The sequence below is a fragment of the Heterodontus francisci genome, chromosome 2 (assembly GCF_036365525.1).
Source record: "Heterodontus francisci isolate sHetFra1 chromosome 2, sHetFra1.hap1, whole genome shotgun sequence".
Lineage (NCBI taxonomy): Eukaryota > Metazoa > Chordata > Chondrichthyes > Heterodontiformes > Heterodontidae > Heterodontus > Heterodontus francisci.
Genome location: NC_090372.1, coordinates 26,736,117 through 26,754,722, shown reverse-complemented (window position 1 = coordinate 26,754,722; position 18,606 = coordinate 26,736,117). Strand labels below are relative to the sequence as shown.

Here is an 18,606-nt window from a genome sequence, read left to right as displayed (position 1 = left end):
AGATCAGAATAGTACTAGTCCATTTAGCCCCTCGAACCTTTTCTGCCATTCAAATAGATTGTGACCGAACTATATCTTAACTTAATCTACCCATCTTGGTTCCATAACTCTTAATAATCTTACCTAACAAAACAATCTATCAATCTCAGTCTTATATTTTTCATTGGCCTATCCCTCAACAGCTTTTGGGAGAGAGTTCCAGATTTCCACCGCCCTTGTGCACCCTTTGGCAGTGCAACTTATAGAGTAAATGTTTTCATCTCATTATTCTGGGCTGAAGCAAGTTGGCAGTTCTCAGTGGAGCCTTGTCTTATTTATTTAGTTCTAAGACATTCAATGCTGCGAATGATATTCCTTTAATGAATTTGTCTTTGTAGGTCAATCTTGACTTATTCCCGTATTGGAGGAAAAATCAAAACTCTGGCCTTCTGCCAAGGCTCCCACTATCTTGCTGTAGCTTCAGACAATGGCACGATCCAGCTCCTTGGAATTGAGGCCAGCAAACCTCCCAAATCACCTAAAATACATTCTCTTCAGAGCAGGTACAGCATTTTCTTGAACATTAACTGTTTTTTATCATACTAATTTCCAAGTCTTCTCAAAGGTCTAGTGATTTTAAAAAAAGCTTGCATTTTCAACACACTAAAATGAAGAGCATTAGTGGAACAATTTTTCTCCAGTTTTAATTTTGCCTGGACTTTTGGTATAAGAGAAATAAAATTCTTCCCCTCCATTTATTATTCTTTGCAGCAAATTCTCTTATTTGGCTCTTTTATGGAAAAAAAAATTAAATCTTGTGGTTATATATGTGGTTTAAAAAATGAGTACTTTATGTGGGTCATATTTTTCATGTTTTAGTGTTATAATTATTCCCATTTAAGCAATAATAAATTGTAATTAACAAATCCCGCAACATTTGTAAACCTCATATTATTCCCTTTTATACCACTGCATGCTTTTACGGTTTTCTATTTGTTGAGCACGAATAGCAATCCTCAAGTGTAAAGACGAACATCAAATACTTCATCTTTCTTATACTAAAGATAAAAAGAAAATCTGTATATAACAACTAGTATATATATATATATATATATATATATAGCGCCTTTAAAATAATAAAACGTCACAAGGCACTTCACAGGAGCATTACAGAACAGGGTATGACACTGAGCCACAAAAGGAGACCAAAAGCTTGGTCAAAGAGGTGGGTTTTAAGGAGTCTTAAAGGAGGAAAACGAGGTGGAGAAGCGGAGAGATGTGGGTAGGGTATTCCAGAGCTTAAGGCCCAGGCAGCTGAAGGCGCGGCCACCAAAGGTGGAGCGATTAAAATCAAGAGGCTAGAATTAGAGGAGTGCAGGTATCTCGGTGGGTTGTGGGGCTGGTGGAGATTAGAGATAGGGAGGGGCAAGACCATGGAGGGATTTGAAAACAGGGATGTGAATTTTGAAATCGAGACATTGTTCAACCCAGAGCCAGTGTAGGTCACCTCGCACATGAGTGATTTGTGAAGGAGACTTGTAAGTTAAAACATGAGTAACAGAGTTTTAAATGACCTCAAGTTTACAGAGGGTAGAACATGGGAAGCCGACCAGGAGTACGGTAGAATAGTTATGGCTAGAGATAATAAAGGCATGGATGAGGGTTGCAGCAGCAGATAAGCTGATGCAAGTGTGGGATGGGAGATGCTATGGAGGTGAAGATAGGCGGTCTTATTGATGGCACAGACATGTGGGTGGAAGCCATCATGGAGACTTGGTTTCCACAAGGACTGTGCGGTGGTCACTCCTACCAATACTGTCAGAGACACAGCAATGTGGTTGGCTCTTAAATGCCCTCTGAAATGGCCTAGCAAGCCACTCTGTTGTATCTAACCGCTATAAAGACAATAAGAAATGAAACCGGACGGACCACCCGGCATTGACCTAGGCACAAGAAATGACCACGGCAACCAGCCCTGCTGACCCTGCAAAGTCGTCCTTATTAACATCTGGGGGCTTGTGCCAAAGTTGGGAGAGCTGTCCCACAGACTAGTCAAGCAACAGCCTGACATAGTCCTACTTACCGAATCATACCTTGCAGACAATGTCCCAGACACCTCTATCACCAACCGCGGGTATGTCCTGACCCAGCAGAGGTGGTGGCACAGTGGTATACAGTCGGGAGGGAGTTGCCCTGGGAGTCCTCAACATCGACTCCAGACCCTATGGAGTCTCATGCCATCAGATCAAACATGGGCAAACATGTGCTGATTACCACCTACCGCATCTCCTCAGCTGATGAATCAGTACTCCTCCATGTTGAACACCACTTGGAGGAAGCACTGAGTGAGTCAAGGGTATAGAATGTATTCTGGGTGGGGGACTTCAATGTCCATAACCAAAAGTGGCTCGGTAGCACCACTACTGACCAAGCTGGCCGAGTCCTAAAGAACATAGCTGATAGACTGAGTCTGTGGCAGGTGGTGAGGGAACCAACAAGAGGGAAAAATATACTTGACCTCTTCCTCACCAATCTGCCTGCCGCAGATGCATCTGTCCATGACAGTATTCGGTAGGAGTGACCACTTCCCAGTCCTTGTGGTGCCAAAGTCCCGTCTTCACATCGAGGATACCCTCCATCGTGTTGTGTACTAAATGGGATAGATTTCAAACAGATCTAGGAATGCAAAACTGGCCATCCATGAGGCGCTGTGGGCTATTAGCAGCAGCAGAATTGTACTCAACTACAATCTGTAACCTCATGGCCTGGCATTTAGTTTAGTTTAGTTTAGAGATACAGCTCTGAAACAGGCCCTTTGGCCCACCGAGTCTGTGCCGACCATCAACCACCCATTTATACTAATCCTACACCAATCCCATATTCCTATCACATCCCCACCTGTCCCTATATTCTCCTACCACCTACCTATACGAGGGGCAATTTATAATGGCCAATTTACCTATCAACCTGCAAGTCTTTTGGTGGTGGGAGGAAACCGGAGTACCCGGCGAAAACCCACGCAGACACAGGGAGAACTTGCAAACTCCATTCCCCCACTCTACACATTACCACAAAGCTGGGGGATCAACCCTGGTTCAATGAAGAGTGCAGGAGGGCATGCCAGGAGAAGCACCAGGTGTACCTCAAAATGAGGTGTCAACCTGGTGAAGCTACAACCCAGGAATACTTGTGTGCCAGACAGTGTAAGTATCATGCGATAGACAGAGCTAAGTGATCCCACAACTAACGGATCATATCTAAGCTCAGCAGTCCTGCCACATTCAGTCGTGAATGGTGGTGGACAATTAAACAACTAACTGGAGGAGGTGGCACCACAAATATCCCCATCCTCAATTATGGGGGAGATCAGCACATCAGTGCAAAAGATAAGGCTGAAGCATTTGCAGCAATCTTCAGGCAGGAGTGCTGAGTGGATGATCCATCTCTGCTTCCTCCTGACCTCCCCCACATCACACATGCCAGTGTTCAGCCAATTCGATTCACTCCGCGTGATATCAAGAAATGACTGAAGGCACTGGATACTGCAAAGGCTATGGGCCCTGACAACATTTCGGCAATAGTACTGAAGACCTGTGCTCCAGAACTTACCACTTCCCTAGCCAAGCTGTTCGAGTACAGCTGCAATTCTGGCATCTATCCGGCAATGTGGAAAATTGCCCAGGTATGTCCTGTACACAAAAAGCAGAACGAGTCCAACCCGGCCAATTACCACCCCAGTCTACTCTCGATCATCAATAAAGTGATGGAAGGTGTTGTCGACAGTGCTATCAAGCAGCACTTGCTTCGCAATAACTTGCTCACTGACACTCAGTTTGGGGTCCGCCAGGGCCACTCAGCTCCTGACCTCATTACAGCCTGGGTTCAAACATGGACAAAAGAGCTGAGCTCCAGAGGTGAGGTGAGAGTAACTGCCCTTGACATCTAGGCAGTATTGGATAGAGTATGACATTAAGGAGAAAACTGCACTGGTTGGAGTCATAGTTAACGGGTGTTGTAGGTCAATCATCTCAGCTCCAGGACATTACTGCAGGAGTTCGTCAGGGTAGTGTCCTAGAACCAACTATCTTCAGCTGCTTCATCAATGACCTTCCCTCTATCGTAAGGTCAGAAGTGGGGATGTTCGCTGATGATTGCATAATGTTCAGCACCATTTGTGACTCCTCAGACACTGAAGCAGTCCTTGTAGAAATGCAGCAAGACCTGGACAATATCCAGGCTTGGACTGATAAGTGGCAAATAACATTCGAGCTACACAAGTGCCAGGCAATGACCATCTCCAACAGGAGAGAATCTAACCATCTCCCCTTGACATTCAATGGCATTACTATTGCTGAATCCCCACTATCAACATCCTAGGGTTTACCTTTGACCAGAAACTGAACTGGAGTAATCATATAAATACTCCAAGTGGCTCCAAGAGCAGGTCAGAGGCTAGGAATCCTGCAGCGAGTAACTCACCTCCTGACTCCCCAAAGCCTGTCCACCATCTACAAGGCACAAGTCAGGAGTGTGATGGAATACTCTCTACTTGTCTGGATGGGTGCAGCTCCAACAACACTCGAGAAGCTCGACAGCATCCAGGACAAAACAGCCCGCTTCATTGATACCCCATCCACAAATATTCGCTCCCTCCATCACTGGCGCACAATGGCAGCAGTGTGTACCATCTACTAGATGCAATGCAGCAACACACCAAGGCTCCTTAGATAGCATCTTCCAAACCCACGACCTCTACCACCTCAAAGGACAGGGGCAGCAGATGCATGAGAACACCACCAGCTGCAGGTTCCCCTCCAAGCTACACAACATGCTGACTTGGAACTATTTCACCGTTCTTTCACTGTCACTGGATCAAAATCTTGGAACTCCCTTCCTAACAGCACTGTTGGTGTACCTACCCCACATGGACTGCAACAATTCATGAAGGCATCTCACCAACTCCTTCTCGAGGGCAATTAGGGATGGGCAATAAATGCTGGCCTAGCCAGCGACACCCACATCCCATAAACAAATAAAAGAAAAGCTCTACTCTGGATCAAATATAACATCAAGGTTGCAAACAATCTGTTTCACTGGAAACTAGAAATAACATGTCTTTTTCCCTTTTCATATACTCATTTTTAACATTTTTGTCAAGCGCCTTGGGATATTTTTCTATGTTTTCAATGGTATGTTAATGCAAATTGTTGTCAAAACTTGTCCTGCTCTAATTTTGATAAGTTGTTTTCTTTACCTACCTCTTGCTTGCATTGACTCTATATTTCCCCTTCTTACTTTCTTAATTCTTCTGGCAAAGTTTTCGGTTAATCCAATGCTACATTTTCATCAAAAATCAACTGACTTTATTCTGTACTTCTGTTCGCAATTCTTTCAAAAACAGAGTCTCCATATCTAATGGACTCCTGCTCTGTTCTTGTCCCTACTGTTCAATCATGCCCTACTTTTAAGATATCTAGATTGGAGCTAAATGTTGTATAATCTTTTGGGTGGCTTCTAAGCATGAGTGAGGGGACGCTGTTGAGAAGACACAGTTGCCTGAGTGAGACATTTTCCAGAGTGAATTTGGAAATTTGGTGCATGTGGTAAGTTCTGGTAAGTTTTTGTCCAGTTTAAATTTTAGATTAAGAGTCGGGCTTTAAATCTGCTGGTTCAGTAAATAGCCTTGTTAAACAAGTAGCTGCCAGCAGTGGCAGTTCTCTGTCAATCAGTTGGAAGTAGTTAGGTTCAATAGGTGTTGACTATTATAGCAGAAAGCTGAGCTAGCCAGTGAGTCATCAGAATCCTTATATAAAGCAGACCATTTTCTTAGCCGAATGCAGTGAGGGGATGCAGTTGAGAAGAGACAATTGCCTGAGTGAATTTGGAAATGTGCACATGGGAATTCAGTGCAGAGGGGGCAAGAGGGCCTCCTTTTCCTATCTTATTCAGCCTCCAGCAGTTGGTGAGTCGTCTTCCTTTGACTCCAAGGTAGGTGAGTGCAACTTTCCATTACTTCAGCTTGAATTATTAACTGATTTACTAAAAAAAAGATTGTACAGAGAAGGCAGGGCTGGTGGTGTGCTGCAACTGCAGCATGTGGGAATCTGTGGAATGCACTGTAATCCCGGACAACCATGTCTGCAGTAAGTGTCTGCAGCTTGCACGACTTCAGCTCAGAATTGCTGAGCTGAACACTGAGTTGCCGACATTGCGGAGTATCAGGGAGGGGGAGACTTACTGGACGCTTTGTTCCAGGAGGCAGTCACACCCCTTCGAGTAGGGAGAACATTAGAGATGGCCAAAGATCAGGGAATGGAGAGTGTGACTGTAAGTGAGGCAGGTAGGGGGAATCCGCATGTAGTGATGGAGGAGCCTCAGTTGCTGACCTTGTCCAACAGATACAAGGTCCTTGCTACCTGTGTGGATGAAGAGAAGGACGGCAAGGTGGATGAGCGGACTGACCGTGGCACCATGGTGATAGATGCCATTCCAGTGGGGGGAGTGAAGAGGAATGTGGTAGTAATAGGAGACAGTATAGTTAGGAGGATAGATACTGTTCTCTATAGCCATGACCGAGTGCTCCGATGGCTGTGTTGCGTGCCTGGTGCCAGGGTTAATGATATTGCCTTGTGGCTGAAGAGGAACCTGGAGTGGGAGGGGGAGGATCCAGTTGTTGTGGTCCATGTGAGAACCAATGACAAAGGTAGAACTAGAAATGATCTGCTGAGGGAGTTTGAGGAGTTAGGGTCCAAACTAAAACGCAGAACATCGAAGGTAATCATCTCTGGATTGTTACCTGAGCCACGAGCAAATTGGCACAGGGTCAAGCAGATTAGAGAACTAAATATGTGGCTGAAAGAGTGGTGTGGGAAGAAGGGGCACTGGCATCTGTACTCGGGGAAGAGGGAGCTATTCCGTTGGGATGGGCTTCACTTGAACCGGGCAGGAACCAGTGCCCTGGCCATTCGCATAACTAGGGCTGTGGACGAGGCTTTAAGCTAACGGTGGGGGTGGGGGTGGGGGGGGGGGTGGGTTTGGGTAAAGGGAAATTTAGAAATCCAAAGAGAGAGGTCAGGGCATCGGAGCAGGATAGTGATGTGGGACCCAACAGAATGGGACAGGAAGGGACAGAGAGTTTACCAAAAATTGTACATTGTCAAATAAGATCATTGCAGGGAATAGAGGTAAAAAAATGAAATTGAAGCTCCATTATCTGAATGCACAAAGCATCTGTAATAAGATAGATGAACTAGTGGCACGAATAGAGGTAAATGATCTAGATCTAATTACCATTACCGAGACATGGTTACAAAGAGAACAAGGGTGGGAAATAAACACTTCAGGGTACACAATATTTCGGACAGACATACAGAATGGCAAAGGAGGAGGGGTAACCCTGGTAATAAAGGATGGCATAAGGACATTAATAAGGAGGGATCTGGCCTCAGAAGATCATGAAGTAGAATCAGTTTGGGTGGAAATTAGGAATAGCAGGAGTCAGAAGACACTGGTGGGAGTAATTTACAGGCCCCCTAAAAGTAGTTCTATTATTGGACAGAATATTAAACGGAAAATTATTGGAGCATGTAAAAAAGGTAATGTATTAATTGTGGGGAACTTTAATCTGCATAAAGACTGGGACAATCAAATTAGCAACAGTGGTCCAGAAGATGAATTTGTAGAATGCTTTTGTGACGGTTTCTTGGAGCAATATATTATAGAACCAACTAGGGATAAAGCTATCTTAGATCTCGTATTGTGTAATGAAACAGGGTTAATAAGCAATGTCATCGTTAAAGATCCACTGCGAAATAGTGATCATAATACCATTGAATTTTATGTTAAGTTTGAAAGTGACACATTTCAATCACAAACAAGAATCTTAAACTTAAAGCCAAGTACAAAGGTATGAGGGGACAACTGGCTAAGGTTAATTGGGTAAATAGACTGGAAGGTATGCGGTAAATGAACTGTGGGAAACATTTAAAGAAACAATTTAAATGATTCAACCAAGGTATATTCCATTCAAAAACAAAAACTCGTCCAGAAAGACCCATTTGTGGCTCACTCAGGAAGTTAAAGAGAGTATTAGACTAAAAGAAGAGGCTTATAATGTTGTAAAAAATAGTAGCAAGTCTGAGGATTGGGAGTGTTTAGAAACCAGCAAAGGGCCACCAAAAAGTTGATAAAAAGGGAAAAAATAGAATGAGAGTAAACTAGCCAGCAATATAAAAACAGATTGTTAGAGCTTTTTTTAAGTACATAAAAAGGAAGCGAGTAGCTAAAGTAGATGTTGGGCCCTTCGAGGCAGAGACAGGAGAAATCATCATGGGGAATGAGAAAATGGCAGAGGCATTGAACAAATATTTTGTGTCTGTCTTCACAGTAGAAGACACAAGTTCCATACCAGAAATAGGCAGTAAACAGGGGCTAAAAAGTGAGGAAATTAAGGAAATTGATATCAGTCGCAAAAAAGTATTGGATAAACTTGAGGGATTAAAATCTGACAAGTTCCAGGGACCAGATGGCCTACATCCTAGTGTTCTAAAGGAGATAGCTGCAGAGATAGTGGATGCGCTGGCTATGATTTTTTAGAATTCCTTAGATTCAGGAATGGCCCTGTCAGATTGGAAGTTGGCAAATGTTATGCCGCTTTTCAAGAAAGGAGGTGGAGAGACAACAGGGAACTACAGGCCAGTTAGCCGAACATTAGTCATTGGGAAGATGCTGGAAACTATTATTAAAGAAGTCTTAACATTGCACTTGGAAAAGCATTGTATGATCAGAACAAATCAGCATAGTTTTGCAAGAGGGAGATCCTGTTTGACAAATTTATTACAGTTTATTGAGGATGCAACTAGTAGGGTAGATAAAGGGGAACCAGTAGATGTAGTATACCTGGATTTTCAAAAGGCATTTGATAAGGTGCCACATAAAAAATTAATTTGCAAGTTAAGGCTCATGGTGTTGGGGGTAATACATTAGCGTGGATAGAGAATTGGTTAACAGACAGGAAGCAGAGAGTGGGCAGAAATGGGGAATTTTCAAGTTGGCAGGCAGTGAATAGTGGGGTGCCGCAAGAATCAGTGCTGGGGCCTCAGCTATTTACATTCTATATTAATGACTTGGATGAAGAAACAGAGAGTAATGTATTCAAGTTTGTTGATGATACAAAGCTCGATGGAAAGGTAAGCTGCGGGGAGGATATAGAGAGGCTGCAAAGAGATATATACAGGTTAAGTGAGTGTGCAACAAGATGGCAGATGGAGTATAATGTAGGGAAGTGTGAAGTTGTTCACTTTGGTCATAAGAATAGAAAAGCAGAATATTTTTTAAAAGGTGTGAAACTGATGAGTGTTGATGTTCAGAGAGACTTGGGTGTACTCATACAAGGAATGCACAAAGTTAACATGCAAGTGCAGCAGGCTATTAGGAAGGCAAATGGCATGTTGGCCTTTATTGCAAGGGGATTGGAGTGCAGGAATAAAAAAAGTCTTACTAAAATTATACAGGACTTTGGTGAGACCACACCTGGAATACTGTGTGCAGCTTTGGTCTCCACATTTAAGAAAGGATATACTTGCACTGGAAGCAGCGTAGCGAAGATTTGCTAAATTGGTCCCTGGGATGTGAGGTTGTCATATGATGAGAGGCTGAGTAAATTGGGCCTATATTCTCTGGAGTTTAGAAGAATGAGAGGCAATCTAATTGAGACATACAAGATTCTGAAAGGACTTGATAGCGTAGAAGCTGAGAGATTGTTCCCACTGATCTGGAAATCTAGAACACGGAGACACAGTCTCAGGATAAGGGGTCAATCATTCGGGACTGAGATGAGAAATTACTTCACTCAAAAGGTTGTGAATCTTTGGAATTCTCTACCGTGTGGATTGTGGATGCTCCATCATTGAATACATTTATGACTGGGATAGATTGATTCCCTGCGAGACCAGAATCTATAGATATGGGGAACGGGCAGGAAAGTGGAATTGAAGCCCAAGATTAGCCAAGATCGTATTTAATGGTGGAGCAGGCTCGATAGGCCATGTGGTCTACTTCTGCTCCTATTTCTTGTGTTCTTGTAAGCATGCGCTGAAACTCATGACGAGCTTGTTGCCATACTTCATTCCACTTCTCTCATGATGCTGTTCAACCAATCTTATAATTTTTCTCAATTTGTACGTTAAAACTATACATGGCAGCCAGCTGTTATATATAAATTATAGAGGGCAAAATATAAAATTCTTTGTTTTTTTTGTCATAGTGGAAACCTATTTAGTTATTTTTCTTCATACTGAGAGGTAAGAATATTTGCCAGGCAACACCATGATTATCAAAATGGTGTGTAAGTGCTGAAAGTAAAAAGTATTTTAGCTTAAGATCTTTCAGCTGCACCTGTGCCTACCAAAATTGTGAACTTAAGACATTGGTGGTACAAGCTCTGGTGGATTATGTTTCAATGGTGACTTATTATCTTTTTCTCCACAGAAAGGAAGACACATGCACCTGTAACATGTATGCCAGATTTTTTTAATCATTGAATTGCTAGGTTTTTATACACTGATTTTTTTTTTTGAGTACTAGCTTTAGCACGGTTAACCTCTTTCAAATGTGCTTTCGCCATCACTGTATGCATTTTTCTCGATGTACTGGGAGCTAATTTCCTTCAGTAATGCACTGCTTAAATTACTGTATTAAAATAGAACACAAATGTTCATTGCTTGACACATTAACTGCTGTGTAAAAGTAGGAAATGGACCCTCAAGATATACCTCTGTGAAGATTTGATGCATTTAACACAAAATGTTCCTTTAAAAAAAAACTTTGTTTATAGTTATAAGTGACCTGTAACCCATTAGCTGTGCACATTTCTCTGTTGTATATAGCCCTGTGGTTTCTAAGGGAAACTGTCAGTTCTTATGCCCCTTCTTTTGTAAGTGGATGCACTTAATAATTATGAATTAAACATACACTGCTTCCTGTTATCTATGCAAACATGCACCTTTTAAAAATTTGTTTCAAGTGCAAGAACTTTTTGATGAGAAAACAACATTCATTAATGTTCACTGATCCAATCCCACTTTAACTATTTCCTGAAGCTTTGTTAACAGCACTGAAACTAACTGTATTGGGTGACTTCCTTGTTACTAAAATGCATTTCTCCTGTTGCATTGTTCTATTTTCCTATTCAAAATTCTGTGCAACCTGCATGTAGTATTCATAATTATTCACATCATGTGCACCTAACAATTTAATATTAAAGTAACTTTATGTTCTGATTTGCAAGTTGGCACTCATGTGAATGTACTTGGACTCTTGCTGCACCTTTGTGTACTTGATTGATTTATTAATACCAGAAATGGATGAGTAATCTGTCTTTCATCATCAACATCTCAAATCAAATTGTTTTTTGTTTTGTTGTAAAGCTATGTTTGTATTAGTACTAATACAACATTTAACTTATAATTGTGTTACTGCAAACAGCAATAGTACTCCTGTGTAATTTCCATCAACTAAAATTATACATTCATAGCTGTGCTCAAATTAATCTCATTGCTGGAAAAATAAATTAGAATTAACATATGATTCAATATAATTATCTGACAACTGCTGTAAATGTAAGCCAGGTAAAATTGTTATCCTGTATCTAGAGGTTGAATTTGTGCTGATGTTGATTCTTCTATGCTAACTTCTCCCAATTTTGGAAGTGAGACCTAGAATTGAAGGATCAGTCTTTGTGTAATTTATAAATGCATGGTATGATTTCCAGGTCAAAAAGCAGTTTCATTACAAAATCAGGTTCTTGCTAAGCATTACAGATATCTTGCACAGTATTGACCATGAGCAGCTAACCACTGTGTTCATGTTCACACAAACCTATCTGCTATCTTGTTTTCCAAGAGCTTTGGACCAGAAAGAGGATGGCTGTGTGGTGGACATGCATCATTTTAATGCGGGTGCACAGTCTGTTTTAGCTTATGCAACTGTAAACGGTTCTTTAGTTGGCTGGGACCTGAGGTCATCGACAAACGCCTGGACATTAAAGCATGATTTGAGACTTGGACTCACAACCTCCTTTGCCATAGATATACATCAATGCTGGTTATGCATAGGTAAGTATTATTTCCTATGTCTATTTGCCAAGTTTTTGTTTTGCAATATAGTGTGTTTCAGTTATATTTAGGCCAGGTCTCTCAAATTTTGTAACTAAATTTTATTTGGCTTATTTTGCAGTAAAACACATAATTATCACAAATGTTATTTTTTGAGTAAGTGATAATTTTGAATGTTTAAAGGGAAGATCCTTGCATGGTTTGCTATATTTGTTTTTGTAACTGGTTTCTTTTTAAAAGGTACAAGTAATGGCACTATGGCTTGTTGGGATATGAGATTTCAGCTACCCATTTCAAGTCATTGTCACCCAGCCAGAGCTCGCATTCGACGTCTGCTTATGCATCCCCTCTGCCAGTCATGGGTCATTGCAGGTAAATTCAATGCATCATTCAGGTTACTTGTGGTTTAATAGTTTTTCTTCCTCTTGGCTGCTGTGTGTTGTGCAGTGCACTGCAAACCACAGCCACTGTGGAGATCCTGATTGGTGCATACTGCAGGATGCCTCCAGCATGCCTATTGCTTACTCAGTAAGTCATTTGGTTGCCATATGGCTTTCATTGTATTTAATTTATACTAGGCTCAACTATCACCAGTAACCTGTCTCTAGATGCAGAAATCAACAAGCGCATGGGTAAGGCTTCCACTGCTATGTTCAGACTGGCCAAGAGAGTGTGGGAAAATGGCGCACTGACACGGAACACAAAAGTCCGAGTGTATCAGGCCTGTGTCCTCAGTACCTTGCTCTACGGCAGCGAGGCCTGGACAACGTATGCCAGCCAAGAGCGACGTCTCAATTCATTCCATCTTCGCTGCCTTCGGAGAATACTTGGCATCAGGTGGCAGGACTATATCTCCAACACAGAAGTCCTTGAAGCGGCCAACATCCCCAGCTTATACACACTACTGAGTCAGCGGCGCTTAAGATGGCTTGGCCATGTGAGCCGCATGGAAGATGGCAGGATCCCCAAAGACACATTGTACAGCGAGCTCGCCACTGGTATCAGACCCACCGGCCGTCCATGTCTCCGTTATAAAGACGTCTGCAAACGCGACATGAAATCGTGTGACATTGATCACAAGTCGTGGGAGTCAGTTGCCAGCATTCGCCAGAGCTGGCGGGCAGCCATAAAGACAGGGCTAAATTGTGGCGAGTCGAAGAGACTTAGTAGTTGGCAGGAAAAAAGACAGAGGCGCAAGGGGAGAGCCAACTGTCCAACAGCCCCAACAAACAAATTTCTCTGCAGCACCTGTGGAAGAGCCTGTTACTCCAGAATTGGCCTTTGTAGCCACTCCAGGCGCTGCTTCACAAACCACTGACCACCTCCAGGCGCGTATCCACTGTCTCTCGAGATAAGGAGGCCCAAAAGAATTTATACTGTATCATTGTATTGCTCCCAGGCCTCATTGCTCGGGTTCCTGACCAGTGTCATCAGCCATGTTTTAAATGAGTATCCTTTGTCTCCGAGCAGCCAGCCAGTAAGGCTGCTTCGAGGTGCGAAGCGATCAGGGAGGCTGAAATGCCGCCGGACAAAGGTGTCATGGCAGCTGCCCAGGTATCTTGTTGCACACCTGGATAACCATCTATTTGTGATTGCACATTGATGGAGTAAAAGCCCTTGCAATTGATGAATACTCCTGGCTGGTCTGGGTGTGCCTTAATTGTCACATGCACCTGTGTGGAGCCAGCCAGAGTCGCAAACCTGAACACTTGCTCATTCTGACTGGCGTCATTGGTAGCAAAGTTGACATAATTGCCTGCCCTGGCAAGCTGGCCATCAGTCGCCTGTCTTATGCATTTCTGGGGCTCTGACTCAGATCATGCATCTCTAGCAGAACCCTGCAAGGATCCAGGGGCAAAGAAGTTGAAGGTGGTGGTGACTTTTGCAGCCACCAGATCTTGTTCTACAGGCTGCAAATATCTACCACCACCTAATGCAAGACCCTGAGCCTCCTGAGACACTGTTGTTCTGACATGAAGAAGCCAATCCTCTGTCTGTACAGTGTGTGTGTGGCTGGTCAGCCTCCTGCGAGCTGCACCTCTTTGTTGATCTCCTCCCTCCTGTGGAGTTGCATACCTGCTGGTGCTCCTGTTGCTTGTGCTCTTGTTGGTTATCTTGGTCCTCATCTGAGGTCCAAAGTAAAGCCGCATAAGCTCCCAAGTAAAGACCAGACGTACAGACCTCCAAAGTTATCAAGGTAACCTCCCTGGCTTTATTCACACAAGCAGCTGTGAGGTTTCAGTACTTATTGGCATATTGCTCTTTCGTGTCTTTAGTGCCTTCAGTTGCCATTGTGCTTTCGCCTTGTTTTCACTGATGAATTCCAGGAAGCCCGGGAAACCCGTGGATCAACAGTTAAATTGCTAAAAGCCATATTAATATCCTTGTAATTGAGTGATCTACCATATTGAAATTTTAAACAGCCTCGCTCGAGGGAGTTGCTCGCACACAGCCTAGTACACTGCAGTTAAATGCCGAAGTTGACAGGTTGGAGGGGGTTTGCCAATGGATTGTCACTTTTCCCGGTTTTAACCACCCAAAACCCCCCCCCCCCACCGTCCCAATCAGCTTCCAAGCCATGGTGATCCTGCACATTAAAATTTAGCCTATCGTCCCTGCTGTTCTGAAAACTTTCAAGCTTCACTGCCACCTCTCTGGCTGTGGACTATACTAGTGAGGATCTTCCCTGCAATGTGAATCCGTTATTTCTTCTAGTGAAGAAGCAAGGATTGCTTCCCATTTCCCATTTGTGCTGAAAGCTGGGAATCTATGACATTTCAAGATGGCAACAATTGAATGCATGGGACCAGGAAAAGGGAGATTTATTTTTCTCCCTGGCTCGATTCAGCCACTTCCAAGTGAAAGGCAATGCTGTTCTGGGGTCAGCTGATAAAGCCCCGTTACCTCCCTCCCCTATGGGTAAAGTCCAGTGGCACCTCTTCCCCAGGAGCAAGACAGATATTGGCACACTTAGCAGAGTGGAAATGGGTAGGTGGGCGGGAAGTGGGGTTAGGGGGGCAGGTGGTGGTGGTGTAATCTCACATTGGACCTCTCCGTAGCACCATGTATTGGAGTTACAATGCATTGGGTCACCTGATGAAAACAATAATACTACCAATGTTTCCTCTTCGCTCCACTTAAATTCTGTGGTTCAAATATCCACTCCGTGGCTGTGATTGAGTCCTAACATTCATTAATTGGGAAAAAATTTAAATGAACAATTTGAATCTACTTTGAGGTTGAGTTTTATGTTTCTATTATCTTATTGTTTGCCTTGTGGAGAGTTGAAAAATGCAGAGTATAATGGGCAAACATTTTTACAGAACTGTTCGACATTTAATTTGTACAGTGTCATTGTAAATATGAGACCTGGCATACTGAAAAGTGGTCATCACGCTTCTCATTTATTTTGATATACCTGTTCAGCTGCCCAAGGAAATAATGAAGTTTCAATGTGGGACATGGAAACTGGAGACAGGCGATTCACTCTTTGGGCCAGCAGTGCTCCACCTCTCTCTGAAATGCAGGTTTGTGGCTATTTCTTCACAGCTTAAGGATAAGTCTAGTTAAGAATAATTTCTATTTCTGTCTCCTGATTAGTAGATTGATTTCACAACTATTTGTTAATGCTGAGGTTAAGGACAAAGTACTACTCCCTACTCTTGCAATTGAGATGAAGTGCTCTTTCCTGTACCCTCTTCTATCCTCCACCACAACTTAGCTAAATATAATAATATATGTTCTTTATAGAAGCTTCTCTCTTGAAGTGGGTATTGGAAATTTATCTTTTCTTCCCTGTGGAGATGCAACGTCACTTCCACATAGAAGAGCTTTATAAGAACAGTGCTTTGGACTGAACTCCAGACAGCCCTTCATTCAATATACCCATAACCTTGTTGATGGAATATGTCTATCCATGTGCTTCCACATTAAAAAAAACTTGACAGGAAAAGTTACAATTGAGCATTGCTGAAAAAAATGGAATTTGTCTACTACTGTGTGAATTTTGTCACTTCCCTCCAATGTCAGATGCCCATGATTCAATTGAAGGTAAATGCTTTAGCAATAACGGCAACTGTATAGTGCATTAGGCATTAAAAAAGCTCCAAAGTGCTTCAGAGAGGTATCATCAAAAGTATGGGCACAGAGCCAAAGAATAAGATATTAGAAGGAGTGACCGTATGTTCACGAAAAAGATGTGTTTTAAGAAGAGCCTTAGAGTAGGAGAGAGCATTGGAGAAGCAGAGGGGTTTTAGAAAATGAATTTCAGTTTGTGTGGCCTCAGTGACTAAAGAAAAGCTACCTTTGATTTGGCGGGGGTGGGGGGTGGTGGTGGGTGGTGTGGTGAGATGGGAGATACACACGAGGCCAGAGTCAGAGCAATGGAGAGTTCGGGGTTTGGGAGCTGGAGGAGGTTACAGGAATAGGTAAGACCATGAAAATATTTAAGTATGAAAATATAAACTTTTAAAATTTGAAACATTGGGAGCCAATCTAGGTTAGTGAGGGCAGGATTGATGAGCGAGTGGAATAAGATATGGGTAGCAGTGTTTTGGATTAGCTCCGGTTTATGGAGGATGGGAGGCCAGCCAGGACAGCATTGCAATAGTCAAGTCTGAAAAGAACCAGAAGTATGCAGGAGGAATTCAGCAGCAGATATACAGAGATTGAAATGGAGGCAGGTGACATTACAGAGCTGGCATGATTTTGCGATGGAAAGGGTTGGAAGCTAAGATTAGGGTCAGATAGGACGTCGAGATTGCAAACAAACTCGTTCACCCTGAGACAGTGGCCGGGGTGGGGGTGGTGTCATTGTCAAGGGTGCAGTCTCGAGGGAGATGTAAGACAATGACTTTGTTCCTTCCAGTGTTTAATTGGAAGAAGTTGTCTAAGTTATCTAAGATAGATGTCAGAAAAGTAGTCTGACAGCACAGAGGCAGTAGAGTCATCAAGAGAAGTAGATTTGAGTCATCAGCATTCTTGTGGAAGGTTGCCCCATATCTGCAGATGATGACAACAAAAGGCATCATGTGGATCAGGGAAGAGAGGGATCCTTCACAGACTCCAGAAATGGAATGAAGCCATTGTCGGTGATTCTCTGACTATAATGGGTAAGAATAGGACCAAGTTAAGGAAGTTCCACTGATATGGACACAAAGGAAAGATGTTGGAGGAGGATGCTCCGGTTGACTGTGTCAAAGGCTGCAGAGAGGATGTGGGGGCGTACAACACCTATCAGGGAGAATACTGTTTTTGACTTTGATTAGGAACATTTTTGTGCTGTGGCAAGGACAGGAACCTGATTGGAAAAAATCACACCGGGCATGAAATGGCAAGGTGGCATGTTCAAGGATTTTGGAGAGGAAAAGGAAGTTGGGGATGAGGTGGTCTGCAAGAAGAGAGGTTGAGGGTGCAGAGTATGAGGAAAGAGGTGATAGCTTTGAAATTTCTAGTGAAAGGGAATCATTTAGAATGTCAGTTAGCATATGGGGCCAGGAAGGGTAGGTCAGCAGTTTAATGAGAATGAGATCAAGAAAGCAGATTTTGGGGTTCATGGATGAGATGACCTCTGAGAGGCCACGGGGAGGATGGGAAAGCAACTATAGTCAGAGATGTAGAGCAGTTTCCGCTGGTTATCTGCCCACCCACTAGCTTTGCTCTTGGTCTCAGCTTCCAGTGTGCAATGCCATGGGAGATCAGCTAGTATTTCTTTAAATACCGATGACATCACTCCATTTTTATAATAAAGAAGCTGGATTATAGTCTTGTACTGTTCATAAGCAGGTTCAAGGTCTTTGATTGTATTTTATTAACATTTTTTTTTGTTTTAATGTTTAGCCTTCAGCACATAGTGTTCATGGAATCTACTGCAGCCCAGCAGATGGAAATCCTCTGCTACTGACTGCTGGGTCAGATATGAGGATAAGGTGATGTACTTTGGGTAGCTATTGATTAGAGTTGGAAAGTTTATTTGGTATTGACGACAATAACAGATTTTTTTAGATTTTAAGGCTTGAACATGACATGTCCACGTTGTATCTTCTGTTACTGACAGGAGAAGTAGTGTGAGTGACTTCCACTTTTCATCTCTCAACTGATAGTGTTTTTAAAAGGTGTTTTAGCCCCTGAGGATTTGTAAGGGTAAAATAAATAGACAAATGACAGGCTCATAGGCTTAAAAACAATGTTTATTTTATACAATAACCGAAAAATGTTCGCAACCTTTCCCAGTCACGCATTCACAGGCGCACACACACACAATAAAAGATAGGGAATAGAGTGGTAGCATGTAGGTAGAGTCCAGTTGTGGTAAAAGAGTTTGTTGTTTTAAGAAAACCTTTAGAAGCTTTTCGGGAGGAAATTTTTTATCGGTGCAGACCTGAATGATCATTGTCTTGAAAAGAATGAGGTGTTGAAGGCTGTTTGCGGTTAAGCCTGTATCCAAAGTCAGTGGGGAAATTCCTGGTTCACTTCTCGCAGATGGGGAGTTTCAAAGTCACCTTGCAATTTCTCT

General features: G+C 42.8%; 1 protein-coding gene across 3 annotated transcripts in view; it reads left to right on the top strand.

Annotated features, from left to right (window-relative positions):
* The window catches only part of pik3r4 (phosphoinositide-3-kinase, regulatory subunit 4), a 114,973-nt gene that overhangs the window by 85,828 nt on the left and 10,539 nt on the right, over positions 1 to 18,606 (top strand). For 2 of the 3 annotated variants that reach the window (XM_068056061.1, XM_068056081.1), the window contains exons 13-17: positions 378 to 542; positions 11,881 to 12,092; positions 12,333 to 12,464; positions 15,519 to 15,619; positions 17,931 to 18,019. In XM_068056061.1, coding sequence (XP_067912162.1) covers positions 378 to 542; positions 11,881 to 12,092; positions 12,333 to 12,464; positions 15,519 to 15,619; positions 17,931 to 18,019 — 699 coding nt within the window. The remainder of the gene's footprint in view (positions 1 to 377; positions 543 to 11,880; positions 12,093 to 12,332; positions 12,465 to 15,518; positions 15,620 to 17,930; positions 18,020 to 18,606) is intronic. The other variant, XM_068056071.1, reaches the window with a different exon arrangement.